This window comes from Cebus imitator, unplaced genomic scaffold, assembly GCF_001604975.1.
Source record: "Cebus imitator isolate Cc_AM_T3 unplaced genomic scaffold, Cebus_imitator-1.0 Scaffold240, whole genome shotgun sequence".
Classification (NCBI taxonomy): Eukaryota; Metazoa; Chordata; class Mammalia; order Primates; family Cebidae; genus Cebus; species Cebus imitator.
The window spans coordinates 1,638,786-1,653,459 of NW_016107555.1; the positions used below are offsets into that span (position 1 = coordinate 1,638,786).

At 40.3% G+C, this 14,674-nt stretch overlaps 1 protein-coding gene across 6 annotated transcripts in view; it reads left to right on the forward strand.

Annotated features, from left to right (window-relative positions):
• PER3 (period circadian regulator 3) overlaps positions 1-14,674 on the forward strand; it is a 62,156-nt gene that overhangs the window by 33,721 nt on the left and 13,761 nt on the right. For 4 of the 6 annotated variants that reach the window (XM_017498387.2, XM_017498381.2, XM_017498383.2 and 1 more), the window contains 6 exons: positions 1,707-1,842; positions 2,540-2,664; positions 2,897-3,070; positions 8,738-8,968; positions 9,698-10,377; positions 12,351-12,516. In XM_017498387.2, coding sequence (XP_017353876.1) covers positions 1,707-1,842; positions 2,540-2,664; positions 2,897-3,070; positions 8,738-8,968; positions 9,698-10,377; positions 12,351-12,516 — 1,512 coding nt within the window. The remainder of the gene's footprint in view (positions 1-1,706; positions 1,843-2,539; positions 2,665-2,896; positions 3,071-8,737; positions 8,969-9,697; positions 10,378-12,350; positions 12,517-14,674) is intronic. The other 2 variants (XM_017498385.2, XM_017498384.2) reach the window with 1 other exon arrangement.

Genomic DNA, 14,674 nt, shown 5'->3' on the forward strand with positions numbered 1-14,674 from the left:
CTTCATGTGCCCTGGGATGAGGCCCTAGGAAGGACACTGTACCCCAAATGCATCACCTTGACCTAATCATGATAAGGTGTCAGAGAAACTCCAATCGAAGGGCATCCTGCTAAAGTTGTGACCTGTGCCCTCCAGCAGATCCTGAAGGCAAAAGCAACATTGAGTAGTAAACCAATGAAATCCAGAGAAGCCCTGGATTCCAGTTAGTAGAATGGTTCCACTGTTCATTTCCTAGTTAAGGTCATTTTATTTATGGTTGTATACAATGGTAACAGTGGAAGCTGGGTGGTGGGCGTGTAGGAACTCTGTTGTACTATTTTTGCAACTCTTCCAGTCTAAAATTATTTCAAAATTAAAAGTTAAAAATAATTAATGAGGCCAGGCACGGTGGCTCACGCCTGTAATCCCAGCACTTTGGGAGGCCAAGGCGGGCGGATCACAAGGTCAGAAGTTCGAGACCAGCCTGACCAACATAGTGAAACCCAGTCTCTACTAAAAATACAAAAACTAGCTGGGCATGGTGGCGGGCACCTATAATCCCAGCTACTCGGGAAGCTGAGGCAGGAAAATCTGTTGAACCCAGGAGGTGGAGGTTGCAGTGAGTCGAGATTGTGCCACTGCGTGCACTCCAGTCTGGGCAACAGAGCAAGGCTCTGTCTCAAGAAAAAAAAAAAGTTAATGAATGTAAGGTAATATAGTCATTTTTCCATAATACCCTCTGAAAATAGAGAAGACTCTTCCAAGCCAGCTAAAAATGACCAGCGTCTAAACCTCCTTACAAAACCTCTCAATAGTACTTGACATAATTAGTTACTCCTTCCTTAAGAAAGTTTTCATTCTTGGTCGCTGGGTGGCTGGCTGAACCTTGCAGGGTTTCCTGTGATCTTTCTAGCTGTCCTTCAGTCTCCTTTATGGGATCATTGTCCTTTACAGGAGGTTTTTAATGCTTAAGCCTGGAGGTTTTTGGTCTTTTTTGTTTTTTGAGACAGAGTCTCGCTCTGTCACCAGGCATCAGGCTGGAATGCAGTGGCGCAATCTCGGCTCACTGCAACCAAGCCTGGAGGTTTTTTCTTCTCTCTGTACCTGTGCTATCTACAATGATGGCCACTTGCCACATTTGGCAATTTAAATTCAAATTCAGTACAATTAAAATTTAGTTTCTCAGTTGTTCTAGCCACATTCCAAGTGTTCAATAGGTACGTTAGTGGCTACCATACTAATCAGCACAAATAATAGTTCCGTCGCTCATCACGGAAGGTTCTGTCAGGCACAGGTTCCATTTGGGAGATGCTGTGTACTTCACACAGCAGCATGTAAGACACACAGGTCTGCCCAAATCCCACCCTTAGTAATTGCCAGGGTCGATCAGTTGTACAGGCAGTGTCAGCTCAGCATTGGAAAGTTCCTGATCAACCTTTAACCTATAGTTTCATTCCTTGATAATCTTTGCTGGAAACTTTTGTTTCGCTCCCTTATTTTTCTAAATACAGTTGTAGCCATTGTATGTATAATATGCTTTGAGCCTTATTTTGTTCACATTGGATATCTATCAGTGCATTTTAGATCTGCACTCATTATTAATAGCTGCATAATATTCTATTGATACATACATGATAAAGTGCCATGATTTAATTTTGCTAAGAAAGTATATGTTCTTAATTACATGCTGAGTACTTTTAATTGCACATTGCTTTATTCTGTTTCAGGTGAGTATAAGGCCTGTACTTCCTTCCACCAAACATTGAAAAATAATAGCATGTACACTGAGCCTCACAAGGATTTGAGGAACGAAGAGCACAGCCCGTCCTATCAACAGATTAACTGTATTGACAGTGTCATCAGGTATGAGACCACAGTTCTGAAACCATGTTAGTCTTCTCCAGAAGCATATGCTGTCACTGTAGACACTTCACAGAATTTTTAATAGCTGCTCTGACTTGGGTTTTCACTATAAATCAGTAGATATTTATGGAGTGCCTAACACATACAGTTCATAATACACTGAATATTACGGAAGGCACAAAAAGCTAGAAGATGCATCCCTTCTTTGAAGGATCTGTGGAATAGTTGAGAAGACAAGACCTAATTTTCTCAAAATTAAATGGCGTAAGACAAGCTTGTCTAACCCGCGGCCTATAGGTCGCATGTGGCCCGAGACGGCTTTGAATACAGCCCAACGCAAGTTCATAAGCTTTCTTAAAACATTATGAGATTTGTTTTTTGGGTTTTTTTTAGCCCATCAGCTATCATTAGTATTAGTATATTTTATGTGTGGCCCAAGACAACTATTCTTCTTCCAGTGTGGCCCAGGGAAGCCAAAAGATTGGACACCCATGGTGTAAGAAATGAAGGTTAATTCAAGACCATAGTAAAAGAAATACTACAATCCAGTGATTGAGGCTCGGATGGTCAGGGAAGACTTTATCAAGAAGAAAGTACAAACTACCCTAAACAGAACTGGCATGAGAAAAGCAAAGAGATGGGATATGGCACAGTTAGGGAACAGGTAAGAATATGTGGCCTAATCATGTTGTTACAGATACCTGAAGAGCTACAACATTCCAGCTTTGAAAAGAAAGTGTATCTCCTGTACAAATACAACTTCTTCATCCTCAGAAGAAGACAAACAGAACCACAAGGCGGATGATGTCCCGGCCTTACAAGGTAACAAGAATGCCCCCTCAGAGTTAAATTAAAAGAATTGTAAATACATCCTTCCTATTTCTCTTTAATGTCTTATCTTTATTTTGTTGTAAGCATAAAATTCTGGTTTCGTGTTACTGCTTTATGGCCAGTAAGGTTTAATTTCTCAATTACAAACTTCTGTAAACTGGGTCTTAGGTAAATTTCTTGTTGGGAGTTTTTTTTTCACTGTCAGTTTCTCTTACATCACCAGCTGGTTTGCAAATCCCAGCCATACCTAAGCCAGAAATGCCAACAAATGCACGATCCACAGACGCAGGAGGAGCAGCTCCACAGATCCTGTCCACGACAGTGCTGAGCTTGGGGTCGGGCATGAGCCAGTGCAGTTACGGCAGCACCACTGTCCACATCCCACCCCCAGAGACAGGTACCACACTCGCCTCTGACTCTGAAAACATATTCCACCTTAACTACATTGTGATGAGAAAACAAAAGTCATGAATACCATTTGCTCAGTTACAACTTCTAAATTACACATATGTTTTTCTTTCTTTAATTCAGTTAAAGTATTTCTGGAAACGTTGTCATGTTTATGTCAGTTACATCTTTTGGACCTTATTTCTCAGCTATGTTATTTGTCAATGAAATCAGATGACACATATGAAGCACTTAATATAGTACCTAGTAGATAGGTAGTACTCAATTGGTGTTAGTCATTATTAATGCAGTTATTAATGGCACTGTGTTAGGTTACCTCGTTGCTGACTTTTAAAGAATGGGCCTGCGTTTCACCATCCTGTATAGTCGTGATGAGCTTAGTCAAACATATATTCAGATTTTTGTATTTGTGTGATAGCAATGAGTAGAGTACCTTAAAAACTCTTCATTTAACACCATAATTACTTAGTAAATTATTCTCCTGGCTTCTTTTTATTCCTCTTTATTGCCACCTGTCCTTTTGACTTTTTCATTGCTCATAATAATTTGGGTAGATGAAGGAATGGTGACAAATATGTTAAATTGGGTTTTCACATGATCTCTACTTTATCTTTGCTAGTCTTCAATGGCATATCAGCTAATATGCATTGAGCCATTTCCGTGTGCCACTGTCTGCTCTTAGTTCTTCATTGGAATGGTCTCATTAACTCTTTCTAACAATTTGTGAGACGGAGAGCGTGGTACTGACAGGAGAACTGTGGACTGGTGGGGAAAGACCAGAGAGCATTACGTTTCTAATTAGTCAAAAGTAGAGTTTCACTGGACCTGAGCTAGCCCCTCCAGACAGGAGCATATGCACATTTTTAATATTCTGCATTCCTGTGTGGCCGTGTAGCTGTTCACAGTACAGCCTATACAGGAAGGGAGGGTCTTACCCAATAGGGAAACCTTTTTTTGGGCCGGGTGCGATGGCTCACGCCTGTAATCCCAGCACTTTGGGAGCCTGAGGCAGGTGGATAACAAGGTCAGGAGATCGAAGCCATCTTGGCCAACATGGTGGAACCCCGCCTCTACTAAAAATACAAAAAAATAATAAAATAAAAGCTCCTTTTTGACTCTGCCACTCTGCTTTCTGTACTCTGCTTTTATATTACTATTTTTAATGCATTTATACTAAAGTCCATGTGCTTTAGGAAATTTTTACTGGTATTAGTTTCTCCTGATCTTAAATCAGCCTCAACGTCTACAGGACCACATCTTTATTCCATGGAGAAAAAGCAGAATTAGAGCCCAGATGTTCTTAAAAAATTATCTCTATGTCTTTTGCTTTCTGAAAAGCTCATATTCATTCCCTCAGTTTACATTCTGACTTTAATGAGCTATGTCTGAGGACCATGATCACAGATATATTCCCTTGCAAGTTAATATCTTCATTTTATGTGTGGAACAATTAAGGCACAAATAGGTAAAGTAACTTAACTTGCCCAGTATCACACAGCCCATGAGTAGTAGAGTAGGGAGTCGATTATTGACCATTAGTCTCTAGGAGTCATTGCCATTATAGATATTTTGAACCTAAAGCAGGATCTAATTAAGATGGAATATAGGCCAGGCACAGTGGCTCATGTATGTAATCCTAGCACTTTGGGAGGCCGAGGCAGGCATATCACCTGAGGTCAGGAGTTTGAGACCAGCCTGGGCAACTTGGTGAGACCCTGTCTACAAAAAATTACTTTTTTTCTTTTTGAATCAGAGTCTCACTCTGTCATCCAAGCTGGAGTGCAGTGATGCGATCTCAGCTACCTGCAGCCTCTGCCTCCAAGGTTCAAGCAATTCTACTCCCTCAGTCTCCCAAGTAGCTGGGATTACAGGCACCTGCCACCACACCCAACTAATTTTTGTATTTTTAGTAGAGACAGGGTTTTACTATGTCGGCCAGGCTGGTCTTGAACTCCTGACCTCAGGTGATATGCCTGCCTCGGCCTCCCAAAGTGCTAGGATTACAGGCGTGATCCATTACACCTAGCCCTAAAATAATTTTTTAAAAGATGGTATATGAGGTACAATGGCTAAAAAGCCAATCAATAAAATGAAATTTTGAAATACACTCAAAAAAGAAGGGCAGGAAAGGAGGATAAACAAAAAAGAAACAGAGAGAACAAACCAAGTAACAAGAGAATAGCTCTAAATCCAGCTCTGTCAATAATGACATAAAATTGACTCAGTACTTCAATTAAAAGGCAAAAATTGGACCAAGCATAGTGATTCACACCTGTAATCTCAGAGACTCGGGAGGCCGAGGAGGTAAGAAGATTGCTTGAGGCCAGAAGTCTGAGACCAGCCTGGGCAATATAGTGAAACCCCATCTCTACAAAAAAATTTTTAAGTTAGCCAGGTGCAGTGACCCACACCTGTAGTCCCAGCTACTTGGGAGGCACAGGCAGGAGGATCAGTTGAGCCTAGTTTGAGCCCACCTTGAGTTCAGTGCTACAGTGAGCTCTGATCACATTACTGTACTCCAGCCTGAGTGACAAAGCAAGACCCTGTCTCTAAAAAATAAGTAAATACATAAAAGGCAAAAATTCTCAAAACAGATTTAAAAAAATCAAGACCTAACTATATGCCCTCTGCAAAGTACAATTGAAATTCACAAATGGGTGGAAAGTAAATGAATGGAAAAAGATGTGCAAGTCAAACAATAAGCATAGGAAGGCTGCAGTGCCTTATTAATATGCGCAAAGTAGATTTCAGGACAGTCATTTCATAATGACACAGCAGTCAGTTCAGGAAGACATAACAGTCATAAATGTGTATTCACTAATAACAGAGCTTTGAAAGCTCTGTAGCAAAAATGTGGAAATAGACTTTCCATAATTCTATTTGGAAAATCGTACACTCCCTCTCTGCAATTGATAAAAATAGATAGAGAAAAAATAAAGAAAAATGATCTTTGCAACACTATCAACTACCTTGACCTAATTGAGACTTAGAGAACAGAGACCCAGTAACTGCATAATACACAGTCTTTTCAAGTACACACAGTATGTTCACTAAGAAATAAGACATGTTGGGCTGTACTGTGTCTCAGATTTAAAAGGATTGATGGTGTGATGTGTAAACTGTGTTCTCTGGCTAGTGAATTAAATTAAAAATCAGTATATTTAAACCCAAATATTTAGAAGTCAGACAACACATTTCTAAACCTGTGAGTCAAAAAAGAAATCACAAAGAAAATTAGAAAATATTTCCAAATCACTGATATTGCAAGTATAGCATACTAAAATGTATGGGATACAGCTAAAAATAGGGCTTGTAAGAAGATCAGTAGCTTTAAAATGCTGTTAGGGAAGAGATGTCTCAAATCAGTGATCTAAAGTTACAGTTTAAAAAGTTAGCCAAGGAAGAGTGAAGTCAGTCCAAGATGGAATGAAGGAAATAATAAAGATAAAAGCAAAAGCCAACAAAATAGAAAACAGATAGTTGAGAAATTTAAAGCTAAAAGTTGGTTCTTTGAAAAGATGAACAAAATTGATAAACCTCTTATCCCAGTACAGAGTGGTCTTAGTTCATGTGGCTGTACAGTAAGTCTTGAAATCAGCTAGTATAAATCCTTCAATTTGATTCTTTTTCAAGATTGCTTTGAATATGCTAGGTCTTTTGTCTGCATAAATTGTAGACTCAGTTTCTCAGTATGTTTATTCCTTATTATGGGGTTATATTTTCTGCTTCTTTGTATGCCTGGTGATTTTTTTTAATTGGATGCCAGATACTGTGAATGAGTACCAAATATTTTTGTATTCCTATATTCTTGATCTTTATTCTGGGCCGCAGTTACGTTACTTGGAAACAGATTGATCCTTTCAGGTTTTGCTTTTTAAATTTGTTAGGCAGGACAAATAGTGTGTAGCCTAGGCCTGTTTTTTCTCTGCTACCAAGGCAAGACCCTCCGGAGTGCTCCATGTGGTGCCTCAGGAGTGAGGAGATTCTCTAGTCTGGCAGATGGGAGCCGGCACTGTTCTGCAGCTTGTGTGAGCTTCGGCTCTTGTTCCTGCTAGCCCTCTCAGGTGATTTTTTCTTCCCATGAATGCCTTGGAAAGTCCTTGGAAACCCTCCAGGCTGTGTGCTGGGGTAGCCCTCAGGCTCACCGCCCTTGTTTCTTATCCTTGGGGGTCACTTTCCTTCAATGTCTGAAACCTACTGCTTTATATATTTTGGCCATTTTTTTTTTTTTAATCTCAGACAGGAAGGTAAGTTTGGTCCCTGTTACTACAGCTTGGCTAGAAGTGAAGCCCCTGTGGTGTTACAGGCCACTTCCGGGTGTGGAGTGGGGCCAAACCGCCTGGATACCGCACCACAGAGGTGGGCCAGCATGGATGTCCACCTCTACAGTGTCCACCACAAAATCTTTTGTTCTTAGAAGAAGTAATCATCCCCAAAATATATATAACTATTCTATATCAATAAAAGAAAATTTAGTGTACGACTATTCTGTATCAATAATAAATAGTTAAATAACCAGATAAAAAAGAGGCAACCCAAAATCCATCCATAGATGCTCACTTTAGTAAACTGGTATGCATATAAAATGGAATTCCACAGCAGTGTAGAAGTACGAGACAACTGTCGAGGCATTGATAAAGTTCTCCAAGGGATACCGTAAAGTGAAAAAGGTACATTGGTAGCTAATGTACATATGTGCCTTTGGGTAAAGACGGGGCCAGGGAGGAAGATAATCTATATTCATGCTTGTTCATATGTAATAAAGAAACTGAAAGGGCCAGGTGCAGTGGCTTATGCTTCTAATCCCAGCACTTTGGGAGGCCGAGGTGGGTGGATCACCTGAGGTCAAGAGTTCGAGACCAGCCTGGCCAACATGGTAAAAACCCCATCTTTACTAAAACTACAAAATTAGCCAGGCATGGTGGCATGTGCCTGTAATCGCAGCTACTTGGGAAACTGAGGCAGGAGAATCACTTGAACTCAGGAAGCAGAGGTTGCAGTGAGCCAAGTTAGCACCATTGCACTCCACCATGGGCAATAAGAGCAATATTCCATCTCAAACAAAAAATTAAATGGATAAATACAAAACTTAGCTAGGCGTGGTGGTACACGCCTATAGTCCCAGCTACTCAGGAGGCTGAGGCAGAATCGCTTGAACCCCCAGGGAGGTTGCAGTGGGCCAAGATCACACCACTGCACTCCAGCCTGGCAACAGAGCGAGACTTCACTCCAGGAATGGTCTTCTGCAAGGGAAACAAACGAGAACTAGACAGAGCGTGGACAGAAATGAGGAGAATTTATTACATGTCATTTTTAATACTTGCTGATTTTTGAACCACATATTACCTATTTTAAAAATAAATTCAAAGATAAAAAGAAATTTTGAAGAATTCAGGGAGAGAGAAAAATGTTTACAATAAAAGCAAGATTTAAATAAATGTGTGCATATTATTGCAACTATGAAATGTGTGTGCATTTGTGCAAAGAATATAAAGGAAGACAGAAAATCAAGAATTTCTCTGCTAGGCTAATGAAGCTTTTTGGTATTCCCGCAGTTATAATGTTTGTAAAAATGTTAACTGAAAGGCAGTTAACAAAGTAAAATAAATAAATACCAATAATTGATAGAAATTAAATACATCTTCTTCCACCTCAGCCAGGGATGCCACCCTCATGTGTGAGCCCTGGACCCTGAACATGCGGCCAGCCCCTTTGACCTCAGAAGAATTTAAACACGTGGGGCTCACTGCGGCTGTTCTGTCGGCACACACCCAGAAGGAAGAGCAGAATTATGTTGATAAATTCCGAGAAAAGATCCTGTCATCACCCTACAGCTCCTATCTTCAGCAAGAAAGCAGGAGCAAAGCTAAATATGCATATTTTCAAGGTAGGTGAGTTTTTAAAAATAAATGCCATTGGCCAGGCATGGTGGCTCATGCCTGTAGTCCCAGCACTTTGGGAGGCCGAGGCAGGCAAATCACAGGGTCAAGGGATCAAGACCATCCTGGCCAACATGGTGAAACCCCGCCTCTACTAAAATAAAAAATTAACGGGGCGTGGTGGTGGGCGCCTGTAGTCCCAGCTACTTGGGAGGCTAAGGCAGGAGAATCACTTGAACCCAAGAGGTGGAGGTTGTGGTGAGCTGAGATCCCACCATTGTGCTTCAGCCTGGTGACAGGGAGACTCTGTCTCAAAAATAAATAAATGCCATCAATCTATGTAGATGTTATAAATTATATCTAAGGACTCGGAGATAAGGAGTGAACAGTAGGAGTTTTACTTGTAAGAAACTGATAGGGAGATGCTGAAACAATCTATTTATATCAACAATTTCTCTAGGTTCGCTCTTAGATCCTATATCTTAGAAACTGTTTTTTCATGAGAAACTGTTTTTTCATGAGAAACTGATCGAGAGATGCTGAAATAAGTTTACTCGCTAGCAATGATTTTTACCCGGAATTTTGTTCATCTTTTTTAGAGCCACTTTTTGCCATTCTGGTAGTATTGGCAAATGGGCATTCCTTTCTCAGCTATTTATAAAGTACCTGTAAATGGCATCCTTCTCGTCTTTTTGGGTTTAATCTTCCATAATTTGCTTCTACCTTTATCTTTCCAGGAGATTCGACTTCCAAGCAGACTCGGTCGGCCGGCTGCAGGAAAGGGAAGCACAAGCGGAAGAAGCTGCTGGAGCCACCGGACAGCAGCAGCTCGAACACAGGCTCCGGTCCCCGCAGGGGAGCGCATCTGAACGCACAGCCCTGCTGCCCCTCCGCGGCCTCTTCTCCGCACTCCTCAGGCCCGACCTTCCCACCTGCCGCCATGGTACCCAGCCACGCCCCTTACCTCATCCCAGCCGTGACCTGCCCCGGAAGAGAATATGCCGCCCCCGGAACTGCGCCGGAAGTCCTGCCTGGGCCGTCCTCGTCCAAGGACCAGCAGACTTGCCCAGCTTTCCCTTCTCCTTACTTGGATACTTTTATGACCGTTTTCCTGCCTGACCCCTCTGTCTGCCCTCTGTTGTCGCCATCGTTCTTTCCATGTCCATTTCTGGGGGTGACAGCCTGTTCTGCAATATCACCCTCAATGTCAGCAGTGACTCCAAACCTGGACACACCCCCTTCAATCACCAACCAAAGGAGAGAGGAGGAAAAGTGGGAGGCACAAAGCGAGGGGCACCCATTCATTTCCTCAAGGAGCAGCTCGCCCTTGCAGCTAGACTTACTTCAGGAAGAGATGCCCAGACCCTCTGAATCTTCAGATGAGATAAGAAGGAACAGGTCCCCACAAGCTGAGTATGTAAGTGATGCTCATTTTCAACACTCAAGTGACAAATAACTTTACTCAAGTTAAGGTGCTTGCGTTGGGATTCACTGCTGACATCCTCAGTGGTTAATCCTCATGGCTACAGTGAGTGGGCCTGTTAGCCTAATTATGTGTAAACACGAAACACACATGCCTGGCTGTTTGGAAAGTAGACATGAAAGAATCGTCTATATTCTGGATTCTTACTTTGTGAGGTTTTTCCCAAAGTGCTTCCTTCAAGTTTTCAAGTGAACTGGATTCCCTCCACTTTTTAAAATTTGATCCAGGTATTACCCGTAAGTGTTCATTGCCTATAATATATATTTGCCTACCCACAACTGAGATTATGGTCTGGTAAGATGGGAATAAGCCATATTGACAATTTATCGATTGTGCGTCTTCACGCACAGTCACAGGACAACAGGTGTGTATGAGCAGTAGCAGCTACTTTATTTGTATTATCAGTAGAGAAGGCAGTTTATAGTTTCACACTTAAACATGTCATTTTTTCAAAATCAAAAGTTTTTTTGGTCTGCTTCCTTTAACTTTTCATCCCTTTACCTAGAAAGTCATTCTCAGGCTTATTTAGCAGGTTAAGCTTTGAAATCTGACATTCCTGTATAGAATCCAAGGCAAGTATGAATATTTACACAAAGTTTTCTTTGACCTTCAAGGTGTAATACCCTCCTTTAACAGGGATTCAAAATCTGTGATCCAAATCAAGACAATATGCTGACTTTTGAAAGCCTAGTATTAGCGTACTTGCTAAAAATCTAAGGCAAGGGAATGTATTACAGTGAATAAAACCTGGGCTATGGAGTAAGACACGGATTCAAACCCCAGCTCTGTCACTAGTTAGGTAGATTCGCTTAGACAAGTATTTCACCTTTCTTTGCCTCTGTTTCCTTATTAGGAAAATGGAAAGGTGAATCCCTCATAGCTTACTCTGAGGGCTAAATGATGTAGTATTTATATAGTACTTCTCTCCATGTAGTAGGAGCTCCTAGAGAGCTGGAAGTTTGTTTTGTTCATTATTATATTCCTAGTGTTTGACACAGTGCTTAGAACATATAAAATGTTCAATACGTATTTGCTGAGTAGCAAAAAAATCACCTGTGCGGTGCCTGGCATGTAGTAGGTACTGAGAAAGTAGTACTGCGTTCATATCACTTACAAAGGAACTTATTCTTAGAGCTAGGCTGGAAAGCTTTTACTTCTTACTTATATATATAAATTTTATTCCCTTTAACATATGAAGTTGAAGATCTGCCAGTTACAGTCGTCTCCCTTACCCAGGGGTTATGTTTCAGACCCTGGTGGATGCTGGGAACCATGGATAGATCTGAACCCTATATACTGTGTGTTTTTCCTTTACATACTATACATACCTATGGTAAAGTTTCATTTATAAATTAAGAACAGTAAGAGTTTAACAGCAGTGACTAATAATAACATAGGACAGTTATAGTAATATACTCATCGCAGTTTCACAGATAGAAGATTCATTCTTCCTAAGATTTTAGCACCCTCAGCATATGGGTTTTTTCCTTTCCTTCTTGAGAACTTTCACCTTTTCACTTAAATGAAGCACTTTATGACTTATCTTTAGCATATCCCAATTGCTGGCATCATTACTGTTGCACTTTGGGGCCATTATTAAGTAAAGTAAGTGTTACTTGAATACAAGCACTACGATACCACCGCAGTAGATCTGATAACCAAGGCGACTCCTAACAGGTGGGTCGCACATACAGGGTGGAGGGAAGCAAGGACTTCATAACACTACTCAGAATGGCTCGCAATTTTAAACTTAGGAACTGTTTCTGGAATTTTCCCTTTACTGTTTTTGGACCTCGATTGGCCACAGGTAACTGAAACTACAGAAAGCAAAACCATGAATAAAGGAGGACTACTGTATTTTGTGGTAAGAAGATTAAAGTGTCTTTTCATGTGCCCTTACTTTCTAGCAGTGTGTTATAGGCAACAGTGGCAGTGAGGGCAGTCCCGCTGCTACCCACGCACTGTCCATGGGATCACCTCCCAGGGAGACTCCATCGCATCCTACTGCCGGCGTGCTGTCCACGGGGTCACCTCCCAGGGAGACTCCATCCGGAACTGGTTCTGCAGCATCAGGTAGTGGATCAGGACAACCAATGTTTCAAACTCCATTCACTGTGTGATGAGCTCTCACTGTGTACCCCAGGCACTGATGTGGAAGTACAGGGTTTTTTATTTTTTCCTTTTTTCTTTTTGTCAAAAAAAGAATGGGGGCCTATTTACACACAATAAAATTCACCAATTTTAGGAATACAAACAAGAATTCTGACAGATGTGCATGCACCTTAGTGTAAGCACCACCACAATCACCATATAGAACATTTCTGTCACCCCAAAAAGTTCTGTGACCCTCACCAGTCTGTCTCTGCCCTGACCTTTGGTCTCCTGGCAGGTACTGGTTTGCTTTCTTTGAAACACTTTAGTTTGCTTTTCCTATAATTGATGTATTGAATCAGACAGTATGCTGTCTTCCATTTTAGGATTCTTTCAGTTAGCATGATGCTGTTGAGACGAGACACACCCCGCGTGGCCTTTAAAGCTTAGATCTGTGATCCATTTTGAGTTAATTTTTGTGTATGGTATAAGGAAGGGTCAATATACTTTCTTCACATTGGGATATCTAATTATTCCTGCCCTGTTTGTTTAAAGGATGAATCTTTCCCCCATTAAATTACCATGACACCTTTGTTGAAAATCACTTGACCTTATATATGTGGGTCTATTTCGGGACTCTCTTTTCTGTTCCACTGATCTGTATGACCAGCTTTAGGGCAATACCACACTTTGGAGTAATGTAACTTTCAAGTAAGTCTTGAAGTCTGGTGAAGTAAGTCCCTCAACTTAATTCTTCTTTTCAAAATGATTTTGAATATTTTAGATCCTTTGTCCATGTAAATTATAGACTCCATTTCTCAGTTTCTTAAAAAAAAAAGTCTTCTGGTGTTTTGATTGAAATTGTGTTGAATCTATAGATGATCAGTTTTCGAAGAATTATCTTCCTAATGATATTGAGTATTTTGATCCACAGGTACGATTTCTCTATTTAGATCTTTAACTCTCCTCAGCAATGTTTTATAGTTTTCAGCCTGCAACTCTTTGACATATTTTGCTAAATTTATCTCTTAAGGATTTTATAATTCTTGATGCTATTGTAAATGGCTTTTAAAATTTTCAATTTGCAATTGTTTGTTGTTAACATATAGAAATTTAGTCAAATTGTATATTTTTAACTTACATTCTGCAGTCTTGCTAAACCCATTTATTAGTTTTAGTAGCTCTTTTGTAGATTCTGCAGAACTTTTCTACACCGTCTTTATTATCTGCAAATAGAGTTTTACTTCTTTTTTTCCATCTGTATGTCTTTGTCTTGTCTCATTGAACTGGCTAGGACCCCCAGCGAAGTGTTTAATAAAAATAGGAACATAGACACTTTTGCTTGGTTCAGTCTTAAGGGGAAAGGAGTTAGTGTTTCATCATTAAGTATGATGTTAAATGTAAGTTTTCCTTGAATGCCCTTATCAGATGGAGGAAGTTCACTTCTACTGCTGCCCTGCTGAGATGCCTTTTCTGCATCTGTTGAGATATTCATGTGGTTTTCCTCCCGTCTTCTATTACTGTGGTGAATTACCTCCATTTTCTGACAATAAATTAACCTTGCATTTGGTCATGCTCTTTCATCCTTTTTATATGTTGTTGGATTATCTTTCTAATATTTTGTTATACATTATTATATCTCTGTGCAGAATATTGGTCCATTTCCTTTCTTTACTTATAATGTCTTTGTCTGGTTTTGGTATCGGTAATTCTGGCCTCAGAAAATAAGCTAGGAACTATTCTTTGCTATTCTGTTTTCTGGAAGAGTTTGTGTTAAACTGTTACTACTTCTTTGTATGTTTGGTAGAATTTACCAGTGAATCTTTCTGGGCCTGGAGCTTTCTCAGTGAGAAAGATTTTAACAACAAATTTAAATTCTCTGATATAGGTCTAACCAGGTTATCAGTTTCTTAGAGATCTCTGGTAATTTGTATCTTCTAAAAAATGTATCTATTTCATCTAATTTGTTGAGCGTATTGGCATAAAGTTTTAATAATATTCCCTTTTCTTTTTAATGTCTGTGGGTTTTATAGTAATGTACCTCTCTTACTGCTGGTATTCATATTTTTTCCTGATCAATCTGACTGTATGTTTATCAATTTTAATAACTTTTCAAAGAAGCAACTTTTGATCTCAGTGG